The sequence below is a fragment of the Olea europaea genome, chromosome 10, assembly GCF_002742605.1.
Source record: "Olea europaea var. sylvestris chromosome 10, O_europaea_v1, whole genome shotgun sequence".
In the NCBI taxonomy this organism is placed as follows: Eukaryota; Viridiplantae; Streptophyta; class Magnoliopsida; order Lamiales; family Oleaceae; genus Olea; species Olea europaea.
Window position 1 is genome coordinate 31250621 of NC_036246.1, and position 12580 is coordinate 31263200.

Sequence of the window (12580 nt, forward strand, 5' to 3'; positions counted from 1 at the left end):
AGATTGGAGTTCTCACTTTGATTGTCGAAGTTACTCTCGTTATCAGTGGGAGTAGCATTATGCCCAAAAACCCGACACTAATGACAACTTCCAAACCTCTTCCAAACATCTCTGGCATCACTTTCTTTTATCTTTCCTAGATTTAGTAGAGTCATCCTTATATCTCTTAGAAGACCTCTTACTATTCCTAAAGAATTTCCTCAAGTTATCTCCTCAACCTTTAGGGTGTCACCGTTAATCTCTTCCTTAAAAGTGTTTAGGGCTAAAAACTTTGTTTTTTTTTTTTTTTTAATTGGGGTGGGATGAGTTCATATGTTTGGAGAGATCCTACGAGTTTTTCAATTTTAATTGCATTTACGTCCCTGCTTTTTTCAATAGTAATAACTTTAGGTCTAAATCTTTCAGGTTGGGATCTCATTACTTTTCTGAAAATCTTAGCCTCGGATATTTGCTCACCTAGGTTGAAACTAGAATTCAGAATATCATTTAGATTAACATAGAATTCATTAAAGAATTCACCATCTTTCATCCTAATTTCTTCAAACCTAATGGTCAATATTTGTAGCTTGGAGTTTTTCACGATATTGTTCTCTCATGTATGGTTTCTAAAATATCTCAACCTTCTTTAGCAATCTTACACATAGATGTAATCTAAACTATTCAGGGGAGATAGCCATAAATATGGTATACATACCTCTACTACTTCAATTACACTCAGCAGGAAATTCAATGCTCAATATTAAATAGAATATATTAATTAAAGCTATCGATCAATGCGATATCTCTTTAAATGAATCCCTACATACATTGTCCAATGGGAAATTTTACTTGTATATAATTATTGCACATAATGGTGTCCATAATGTGATGTGACAATTATCTGGTTATTGATGTGCAAATTTGAATTAAAGATTAGATCCAATGTCACGTATAATTATGGACACCATTATGTAGACAATTATATACATGTAGCATTTCCCTTGTTCAATACTATATGTTTTGGCTAAAATAAAATGAATTCATCATGTTTGAGATGTTACTTGTGTTAGGAATCGTAATCAATTAGACCTTGGGGATGATAACAAGGTGAGGGTAAGGGTAAGAGTGAAGAATGGGTCGGAGCAAGATAACCTACATCCCACAAGTCGATCAAGATTTTCAGGGGATAAATTTAAAAATAAAAAAATGTTAACTAAGATTTGGGATGGAGACCATATTCTTCGTATCGGTTGCGATTCCCCGACATGCTAGGAAAATGGAAGGCAGGACGAGAGTGGGATATTTGTTAGCTGTATTGATACAACTCTCTTCATCCTCTACCTAGACATGGATTTTTTTGGAGGCAAATTGGAATCGGGATTAAAATATTTTTATTTTTATCTTGTTTCTCTATTTATTAATTTTGTAAAAACATATTAATAAAAATAAAGTGAAAAAAATTGGATGAGTTAAGGCAAGAACCATGTTTCGAATTGGTTGATTAACCAAGGTCAAGAAAGGACAACACGAGGCGAATGGAAGCAAGACATTTCATCATCCATAATCTGGTGTATAAGGATAAAGGTATTTGTCTAGTTAGAATAAATTAGATATGGACATGATTCAATTTGGCTCAGTCTCATTTCAAAGAGAATCAAATCGAACTGAATTGAACTAAGAATTATTGATTATCTAATAAATGGAACCATGTCTAAATTTATTCATATAAACGAACCAAAATCAAACGGTCTATTTTGGTCATGTACCATAACAAAAATCTTCAATGCTTAAAACAACACAACATAAATCTAACAGAAAAATGACAGGCTTCACCTTAGTTCTTACAAAATTACAAGTATAGTCCAAATAAAAATAAATAACAAGCTGTCTAATACAATTCGTTCACCAATGTATTCAAATAAAAAGATAAGCACATACAAATTTCATTTCCATCCCATTGATTCCCTCGCTTAAGCCTTCAAATTAGCAGAAAAAATGAAAAATGAAATATTAACTAAAAGTAATAAAAAAATATTTTTTCTAGTATTATAGTACTCCTTTCGATGAATTATACATAATCGAAATAATTTTATTTAGATGAAACTAATTTTTGAATACTGCCATTATTTATTTGATTTTTTAAGTTTGTACCCTTATTTTGAAAAATTGCTTAGAACCGTATATTTAAAATCTTGGGATAATTCCAAAGGAGGATGTTAACTATTTCATAGATTTGAAATCATGGGGTTCACCATCCATAGATCAAGTTATACCCATTATAGTAAATTTGTGATGTAAAAAAATTAAGAGGTTCGATTTTTTGATTCTTCATCTAAAATTGAGAATTAAATCAAATTCATTGGTTTTCAATTATAATATACGTCAATCAACTTAACCTAGAAAAATCGAACTAATCACTCCATTTGATTTGGATCCATTTTGAGACAGGCCGATTCAAAATTATGTCCAGTCTTAGAGGGTATTTGGTAGAGATTAAAATTAGATTTTTTAGTAGATTGTGATAAAAAATTTTGAAATGTATGATTGAACAGTTGTGAAATCCATGGAAAATATGATTAATATTAACGGTCTGCTTGATTGCTAAGATGAAACTTGGGTGAAAAGAAAATGAATTCTAGGGAATTGAATTACATAGAAATTGTTTTTCTGAGAATTGTAAATTATTGTGTTTGATTGATATACTTTTTCACGTGAAAAATGTTGAAGTAAAAGTGTTTTTGGTGTTTGTTTGGCTTTGTTTTATATGAAAATTGTCAATTTAAAGGATATTTACTTCTACCATTGTTCCTAGAATTTGTTTTCATTGCCAACAAAAAAAACGGAAAAAAAATCAAAAAATCATCTATATTTTGGTGTTCGTTTGACTTTATTTTACATGAAAATTGTCAATTTCAGAGATATCTTCCTTTACAATTGTTCCTAAAATTTGTTCTCATTGCCAACAATAAAAAAAAAAGTGGAAAATCAAAAACCACCTACCCCTAGGAAAATAAAAGGTGGAAAATCATGCTTTAAGATGTTGTGGCTAGAAATTCATGGAAAATCAATTCCCTGAAAAATTTTGTCAATCAAACAGGCCAAAAATGAAAATTCGAATTCGAATTCCAAATTCCATGAAAAATTTCGTGCAATCAAATAGGGCCTAATTATTTAACTTTGATTTAGACTAAAATTAAATTTTAATTTGTACCAAATAAAAAAGTTCGTGCAATCAAACGGGGCCTAATTATTTAATTTTGATTTAAATTAAAATTAAATTTTAATCTGTACCAAATGCGCTCTAAAATAAATCATAAATACGGTGGAAATATAGAGTCAATCCTTCGAAAACAATTACCCCACCCCCACCCAGAAGCAGTTGTGAACAGGCATCTCATCACAAAAGTACACAGATAAATATATATATCATGTCATAGTACCACATTTATTATCATACTTTTCCTCCACATTTTCCTTTGCCACCACCATTCCTTCTCCTTCTTCTCTCCCAAATTTCTACATATATCTCTGCGTATAACTGTCTCTATATTACGGTAAACAAGAGATATGAGTGAGGACGAAGAGTGGGTAAAAACGGCGATGATTGATGACTTGATGGTGGTGGAGCTCCTTATGCGGCTAAACCAATCTCAACATCCGCCGCCTCCGCCGTCGGGGGAGATTAAGCAGCTTAAGTGGAGCGTCCGTCAACGCCGGTCCAGACCTGCCACAGTTAAGCCGGCTACCAGAGCCAGCCCTACGACGCCACTGTCATGGAGCGGTGGTGCCACCTCTCTCAGTGGCGGCTCTGGTGGCCGTGACGAATCCAGTCATTCTCCTCCCAAACTCTCTCACCATGAAAGATCTAAGGTTTGTAGCACAAAATATATTATACTCTATATATTTAGATACAGATTACAATAGATATTACATAATCTATACCGACAACCGGTTACTTTTCCGGCGGACGGCGTGTTCTTTGCCACCGGAGTGTCTTTTCGTTTTTCTCTCCATTAGAGTCTCGGGTCAGTTCCCAATGGTTGCGGAATTTGTTTATGGACGGAATTACCCTTGGAAATTTACTGCCACGCGCCTAGGAGAATCAGATTCAGCTTTATAGGTTTAGTTATTAGCTTGACCATTGCTGTCTATCACCGGTACACACGACCATTGGACTGCTTAGGCTTTTAGGCTGTGAATATTTTGTTGACCAAAATACCCTTCCAAGTTTTTGTCTCGTCTTTGGGTGATAAATTAGTGCCCTGTTTGACCCATTAATTTTCATTCCATTCCATTACATTTCATTTTATCACTCTTATATTAAACGTAAATTGAAAATTTTCTCTTCTTTTTCAATCACTCATTTTTCAAAAAAATACTATTTCACCCATTTTCATTGCTAGATCGCACACTTTCAATTAATATTACATATCAAACCCGACCTTTATTTTAGCTCATTTTAGTTGGTTCTTTCTTTGGTCAATTTTCTACCCACCTGCTGGACCTCATTACTCTGCGTATTCCTGTCAATCCTATGAGGTTGCCCAATTACAAAATTAACCCTATATATTGAAAGGCTAAATGCGTCATTTGACTCATTCCTTCTTGAATTGGCCAATAAAGTGTCTAAGGAAAGTCCTTGGGGTCACCCAGCCTTCAGCCATCCAAGTCAAACTTTCCTCCACAAAATTACCTCATTAATCTCGATGGAATTGGATGACAGTGAAGAGTGAGGGGTATTTCGGTCAATTCAATTAGTAGGGTGTTGTTATGCTACCTGTTTATACGGTGGCGTGTTTTCGTGGCAAGATAGGTATGCGTTCAGTTTGGTGGTGTGTTGTGAGTGGTTGTACACTTTATTAAGAACTTTCCACTTTTATATTATGGGGAATAATATATTGTGGTTCGGACCAATTTAGCTAAACATGCACCCTCAAAATCTAGTTATTATCCATATCTTCTTGTCCTTATTTTCCAACCATCTCATGCCACTCGTACACAACGAATGCGAACATTTCGAAGCACGGCACCCACTGTACCAAGTTATTTTATCATGTGAATGAATCCACAACTAAATAAAGTAGTGAGAAATATCTCATCACAAAAGTACACAGATAAATATATATATCATGTCATAGTACCACATTTATTATTATACTTTTCCTCCACATTTTCCTTTGCCACCACCATTCCTTCTCCTTCTTCTCTCCCAAATTTCTACATATATCTCTGCGTATAACTGTCTCTATATTACGGTAAACAAGAGATATGAGTGAGGACGAAGAGTGGGTAAAAACGGCGATGATTGATGACTTGATGGTGGTGGAGCTCCTTATGCGGCTAAACCAATCTCAACATCCGCCGCCTCCGCCGTCGGGGGAGATTAAGCAGCTTAAGTGGAGCGTCCGTCAACGCCGGTCCAGACCTGCCACAGTTAAGCCGGCTACCAGAGCCAGCCCTACGACGCCACTGTCATGGAGCGGTGGTGCCACCTCTCTCAGTGGCGGCTCTGGTGGCCGTGACGAATCCAGTCATTCTCCTCCCAAACTCTCTCACCATGAAAGATCTAAGGTTTGTAGCACAAAATATATTATACTCTATATATTTAGATACAGATTACAATAGATATTACATAATCTATACCGACAACCGGTTACTTTTCCGGCGGACGGCGTGTTCTTTGCCACCGGAGTGTCTTTTCGTTTTTCTCTCCATTAGAGTCTCGGGTCAGTTCCCAATGGTTGCGGAATTTGTTTATGGACGGAATTACCCTTGGAAATTTACTGCCACGCGCCTAGGAGAATCAGATTCAGCTTTATAGGTTTAGTTATTAGCTTGACCATTGCTGTCTATCACCGGTACACACGACCATTGGACTGCTTAGGCTTTTAGGCTGTGAATATTTTGTTGACCAAAATACCCTTCCAAGTTTTTGTCTCGTCTTTGGGTGATAAATTAGTGCCCTGTTTGACCCATTAATTTTATTTTCATTCCATTACATTTCATTTTATCACTCTTATATTAAACGTAAATTGAAAATTTTCCCTTTTTTTGCAATCACTCATTTTTCAAAAAAATACTATTTCACCCATTTTCATTGCTAGATCGCACACTTTCAATTAATATTACATATCAAACCCGACCTTTATTTTAGCTCATTTTAGTTGGTTCTTTCTTTGGTCAATTTTCTACCCACCTGCTGGACCTCATTACTATGCGTATTCCTGTCAATCCTATGAGGTTGCCCAATTACAAAATTAACCCTATATATTGAAAGGCTAAATGCGTCATTTGACTCATTCCTTCTTGAATTGGCCAATAAAGTGTCTAAGGAAAGTCCTTGGGGTCACCCAGCCTTCAGCCATCCAAGTCAAACTTTCCTCCACAAAATTACCTCATTAATCTCGATGGAATTGGATGACAATGAAGAGTGAGGGGTATTTCGGTCAATTCAATTAGTAGGGTGTTGTTATGCTACCTGTTTATACGGTGGCGTGTTTTCGTGGCAAGATAGGTATGCGTTCAGTTTGGTGGTGTGTTGTGAGTGGTTGTACACTTTATTAAGAACTTTCCACTTTTATATTATGGGGAATAATATATTGTGGTTCGGACCAATTTAGCTAAACATGCACCCTCAAAATCTAGTTATTATCCATATCTTCTTGTCCTTATTTTCCAACCATCTCATGCCACTCGTACACAACGAATGCGAACATTTCGAAGCACGGCACCCACTGTACCAAGTTATTTTATCATGTGAATGAATCCACAACTAAATAAAGTAGTGAGAAATATCTCGTGGAATCAAATGACGATATTTCTTAATCGCTCAAGTCACAAGGCTTGTGACGATGAGTGAAGACTGATTCGGTATCCGTAATATTATGATTTGAAGGAATAAGTTCCTGTACGACTTTGACGGGGAAGTGTACAGGTACTGAGATGGGCAGAATGTTTTAAAATTATTTTTTGATCAAACAAATGTTGTCATCTGGCAACATTTAACACCATCTGCCAAATCTGTTTGTACACCTAGCGTGGCTGCATGGTTCTGATTGGAATGGGCAGCCTCTATACAGAATCCTTCACTAAATTTTTTAGCTAAAGTATCTGGCCTGCCCCCACGTATACAATATTAAATAAAAGAGTATTACTACATTAGTTATGCCCGAGTGCAGCTGGCCCTATGTTGCCCTGGTAAACAAGAATAATCCTAAATTAAATTACTAATGAGACAAAAATGGGTTAGCTGGACTTGGAATAAGGGGGTGAGGAAAAAAATCGAAAAATCGATTAAATCAATCAAACTAAATCGAGTCGGGTCGGTTTGGGGTTGGTTTGATCCAAAAAAATGGCTTGGTTCGATTACTTTTAACCATTAAAAAGTCGAGTTGAATTGATTTCGGTTTAAGCAACCAACCCGCTAATACATTTTTCTTATATATATATATATTTCATTTTAAAATTCATCTTTTTAAATGTAAAAAACAAAATAATAAAAAATATATATAATTTTTTCTCAAGTAAATTGTTTACCGTTTATATTTTTCTACCAAAATTACAAATATCAAAAGAAAAGAAAACAAGAAGAAGTGTTTTATGTAAACTTCAAATTTAGATTATAGCATTTTTTTCTTTAAGTTTGGTGTAATTGTTTGTTGGTGTGTTTGTGTGTGGGTGTGTGTGTGTATATATATATGTATGTATGTATATGTATATGATTTGAGAAAATCGATCCTTTACCATTTACATTATATATATTATTGATATGCATTACGCAAGAAAAAATATATATGTATAGAAAAACAAATTTTTTAACTCAAAATAGATAGGCAATTTTCTCGCGCACCAATGTCTAAACCGATTAACCAAACTTCGGTTCGGTTCGGTTGCAAAGGTTGGATTGGGTCTGCTTGGTCAACTCAAACTGATCAAATCGGTTTCGATTTTGGATTGGGCTCAAAAATCAATCCAATCGGAACCATGCCCAGGTTTACTTGAAATGACAGCTTTGATACAACCATTCTTTCTATACTACATTATGTATGTCGTATGATATAGCTGTAAATCTTGTATCAGGTTAAATTTATACAAATTGGAGACTAATTTTTTTTAATCTTTATGTTCAAAAGGTGATGATTAGGGCTGCAATTGCTATGCATGACAGCAATATTATGTTCATTTATATATTTTGCGGGTCCAAAAGAGGAAAATTTTGGATTTTGGTCTAATAAGTGTAATTTACCTGGGGGCTTCAAAATAACGTGTAGAAAGCGAAGTTTGTTGCAAAATATATGACAGATTGTATAGAATGAATTTAGCTTCGATGATGGAGGGATGGTGTGGGGGTGGGGACCTAACAACCAAACATGATAGTATTTACCAAATCTAAAATTTCAAATCCCAACTAATTCTTTTACTTACCTTTCTCATTTTTATTTATTTATTATTATTTTTTCTATCAATTTGATGTTTTCTTTTATTTGATGATATTTACGATATCTAGAGCTTGCTTGGGTATCTACATAGTTACATAAATATTAAATTACACGTGACTTCATGTGTTCCTTAGAAACATGATTCCTGGGATGTCGGTTAACGTGTAGAACAAATTTCACATGCACCCACTCCCAACTCTTTTTGAGGGAAGAGCTGTGGCTGTAATGTTTGAGAAATGTTGTTAGATCACAATAACTGGCCAAATTGACAATATTTTTGGTGGGTGATGTCTCATTTAAATCCTTTTTGGCTTGTTTTGAAGATACTGTATAGTACTCCGGCAATATTAAGGACTAAAAATATAAGCTAAAGACATATTTATTGTACCGTCCACTATCATCTAAACTAATATGATTTACTAAACATGCACCTATGGACTGAAATTTAGGAGGAATGTTTGTCCAGATTTTTGTAAAGGGACAATTTTAGCAGCTGTCACATGAGACGAGTGCGTGCTTAGAAGTGGGTCCTAGCTCTTGGGTTTCTCGTCTTCAAATTCACTGTGTAATTATGTTTATCAACTCGTTGTGCGTGCTTATTGACAGTAAATTGAAGTTCATGAGACTACCAACAAACTAAATCTGCGTTGTTCCGCATGATTGCATGCTAATTGTTTCTTATATACATTGCAGATTAATAATAGTAGTGAAAAATCAGCCATCAAGAGATCAAGAAAGAAGAAGGTGATTATCATGCTATTTATTGAGCTCATGAAGTGTATATTGGTCTTAACACGCTGTACTCACGTTTTTGTAATGCCCAGTTGAGATATTTCTAACGGTCCAATCATTGGGATACCCAAAACTGTTTCTTAGTTCCTAAAACATTAGTTGTCATTCAATTATTCAAAGTTTTCACAGAACATTCGGCTGATGTTGTGAAAACTGTTACGGTTAAATATAGATCGATCAGAATTTATATACTACTCATAATAGGGAGTTATCTTGCCCATTCATTTCTAATATATTGATATAATTAGAATCCTATATATTTGACAAAGTTGTCGGCATTGTTTTCCGAGTTGATTCCCATGCAGGAGAAATATATAATTTAATTAATTCAAAGAATCTTAACATATCTGGTAAAGTTATCAGCATTATTTTCTGAATTGATGCCCCATGTAGGGGAACATGATCTTACATTCTGCTTATATTTGACTGTTGGAATATTCTTAATCAATTTGTTACTCTATTCTACTCGAATATGCAATTCTTATTACTTAGAAAAACAGATCACCAAGAAATTTTGAGAAGCGTACGAGGGGAAATTTTTCTAGAAAATTCATTACAGTTTGCATTTTTGTACGAGACTGAAATGCTCAAATTGCTAGAGGTGTTTCTTCATGCCAAAAAAATATGTATATATATTATTGGATGAATTTTATTTTATTTTATTTTTTTACCTAAAGAAAGAAGAACGCAAAATTAGCATTTTAGTTGTTCCTTTCACAAAGTCTTATTATGGTACTTCTCTTGGTTTTGATTTGCAGAACTTAACTGAACTGAAAGAAGAGGTGGACTTGCTGAGTAAGGAAAGGAGAGAATTGAAGAGGGTACTTTTCTTAATTTTGCTCCGTGTACTGATTAACATAAATTTGCAAATTCTCCTACCTATGAAATGGCATCAAAACAACTATTTCTACACAGGAAATATCAGCTTTACGAGTCAATCTGGAGAAACAAAGGGTTACTAATGTAAGCTTGAAGAAAATGAAGGTGCGATTATCACAGTTCACTTTGATATTGTGTCATCCATTTCCATTACATCTGATATATGAAGAAGTCTGATAGACTTGCTTGCATTATTCATTTTTGAATCCACTGACCTGCTAGACGTTTAAATGTATAGTGTGTGACTTATATGACCCCTGTCAGTGTCCTGGAAATGCTCAAATTAATGATCTTCTTTCGCTAAAACTCTATCCTGCTACCTATAGATGGCTGGCCTACTGCTGCCCACAAGGAACTGTAGTGATCTGATTTTGTGCTGTGTATCAGTGTATATTATCTGAATTTCTGTACTTGATATGCCCAAGGAACTGCAGTGATCTGGTTTTTTGCTGTGTCTGTGTATAGTATCTTAACTTCTGCACTTGCAACACCCAAGCAATATTGCATGCTACATACATAGAAGTGATATCGGAACATCTAGTTCCGTGTACCACTTAGCCCCTATTTGGTTTAGCTAAAAAATTTTATAAAAATCTAACTCAAAGTAAGTAATATATTTTAACCATACATTTCATAGAACTCGCAACTTTTATTGACTTTTCAACCACACATTTCATTAATTTATTATGAAAATTCACAAAAAATCTGATTTACTGACAAACCAAACCGGGGCTTAATTTGGCAATTTCTTGATTTTATACTTACAAGAACACTGGGCAGATAGCTGAATGTAGAATAGAACGTGGACCAAAACTGCACCAAAAATATCGATGGAAGAGTTCTTGAAACTATTTATTTCTTTTGTTTTATACTTGTTCTCACTATTGTGTAGACCTAAAGTATGCTGCAATCTAGTCTTGTGTTTATCAGAGTGACGTGATCTCAGTACTAGACATTAAAAGATAGAGGAGTAGATCAAACTAGCATGGCTTGTATGATTGTGTAGACCAAAAGAATGATGCAATCTAGTGTCGTTTGTTCATAAATAATCTCGAAACTATCTATTTTTTTTGTTTTATACTTGTTTTCACTATTGAGTAGACCTAAAGGATGATGCAATCTAGAGTCTTGTGTTTATAAATGTGACGTGATCTTGGTACAAGATATTAAAAGATGGAGTAGACCAAAACCTGCATGGCCTGTTATGATTGATAAGAATCTAAATGCTTTGGATACTCATTTGGATCTAGTAATTAACATATGAGATGAGTGGCGACATATCATCTATGTATCATCTATGTAGTCAACCAATTGTTTGTAACGAAATTTAGCTTATGTTTGGCTCATGTTTATAAATTGTTTATAAATACTCAAGCCACTTTTTATCCCCGGAGATTTTGAGGGACTCACAAACACTATCCACATATTTACCTTTGGTTTCTATCTATGTATAATTTTTAAACTGTTTATTGTTTTATACTTGTTCGAAAAATTTTACTATTGGCTTCGTAGTTCATTCCAAAACTCTCCATTTTTCCTTTCATGGTTGCATATTGTAATTTGTTAAGAGACATTTTTAGTACTTTTGCTGTGATATCATGATTTTTTTTTTACTTTGTGCATTTGCATTCTTTACTGGCTCTCTCATCTTTGGACATCACCATATTAGGTTCATCGGGTTCAAACATGAAATTCTTTTCAGTTTCTTCATGCAAGCTTGTCCTGTTAATACTGTCAACTGCCAAACCACAATAAGAATGCTAAACATTGAACAGAGAAACTAAGAAAATGAAATGTTTAAGAGCAATGTCGTGCATCTGATGTTTTGTTACATTCTGAAACTCGTGTTATTCTTCTGAACAGATGGAATTGCAACCACTTATGGAACAAGGAACAACAGCTCTGTCTGAGACAACAGTTTCTGGCCGAGTTCAGGAAAACATTGCATCTTGTCAACCAATCATTCCTATTACACCGTCCCCAATTATCTCCAAAAACATTGATGGGCTGCAATTCCCTGCATCAGACGACTCTCCTGAAACAAAGGCAGTTGCGGCTGCCGAGGGTAAATTCATGCTTCCAGATCTAAATATCACATTCGACGAGGAATCTGGATATGAAGTCAGCTAGTGGAAAGTCTCCTCACGAGTTAGACAAATATAACCAACTACACCTATACTTAGTAAGGGATAGTCTTGCATTCTAGGATGAAATATTGTAACTGTATTATAGGGAACTAATTAGCCTCTCAAGGATCTATTCTTTTCGTTAATTTCATGAAGTTGCTGAGGATTAGTGTAAAAATCCTAATTAGATACAGCCATATTCTCCTCATAGCTTTAAACTAGTCCAGTTCATTTGGGCGATTCAACATTCCTTGTATTTTCTTTCCGGGAATGTGTGGGTGTAATCCATCTTGTGCTACAGTTTTTAGATGTATGGTAAACAATGAGTCTTATTTCCAAGGATGTGCAGAATTTTCCTTCACAAAA

General features: G+C 34.7%; 1 protein-coding gene across 3 annotated transcripts; it reads left to right on the plus strand.

The window, feature by feature from the left end:
• Positions 1 to 3416: 3416 nt before the first annotated feature.
• LOC111401815 lies at positions 3417 to 12556 on the plus strand. Of its 3 annotated transcripts, none has more exons than XM_023029730.1 (5): positions 3417 to 3849; positions 9111 to 9161; positions 9968 to 10030; positions 10125 to 10193; positions 11952 to 12556. In XM_023029730.1, the coding sequence occupies exons 1-5, from the start codon at positions 3547 to 3549 to the stop codon at positions 12216 to 12218; spliced, it is 753 nt and encodes a 250-aa protein (XP_022885498.1). In that variant the 5' UTR covers positions 3417 to 3546; the 3' UTR covers positions 12219 to 12556. The 3 variants fall into 3 exon arrangements, with proteins under 3 accessions (XP_022885498.1, XP_022885499.1, XP_022885497.1); XM_023029729.1 differs by lacking the exon at positions 3417 to 3849 and adding an exon at positions 5127 to 5550; XM_023029731.1 differs by lacking the exons at positions 3417 to 3849; positions 9111 to 9161 and adding an exon at positions 5126 to 5550.
• The last annotated feature ends 24 nt before the right edge of the window (positions 12557 to 12580 follow it).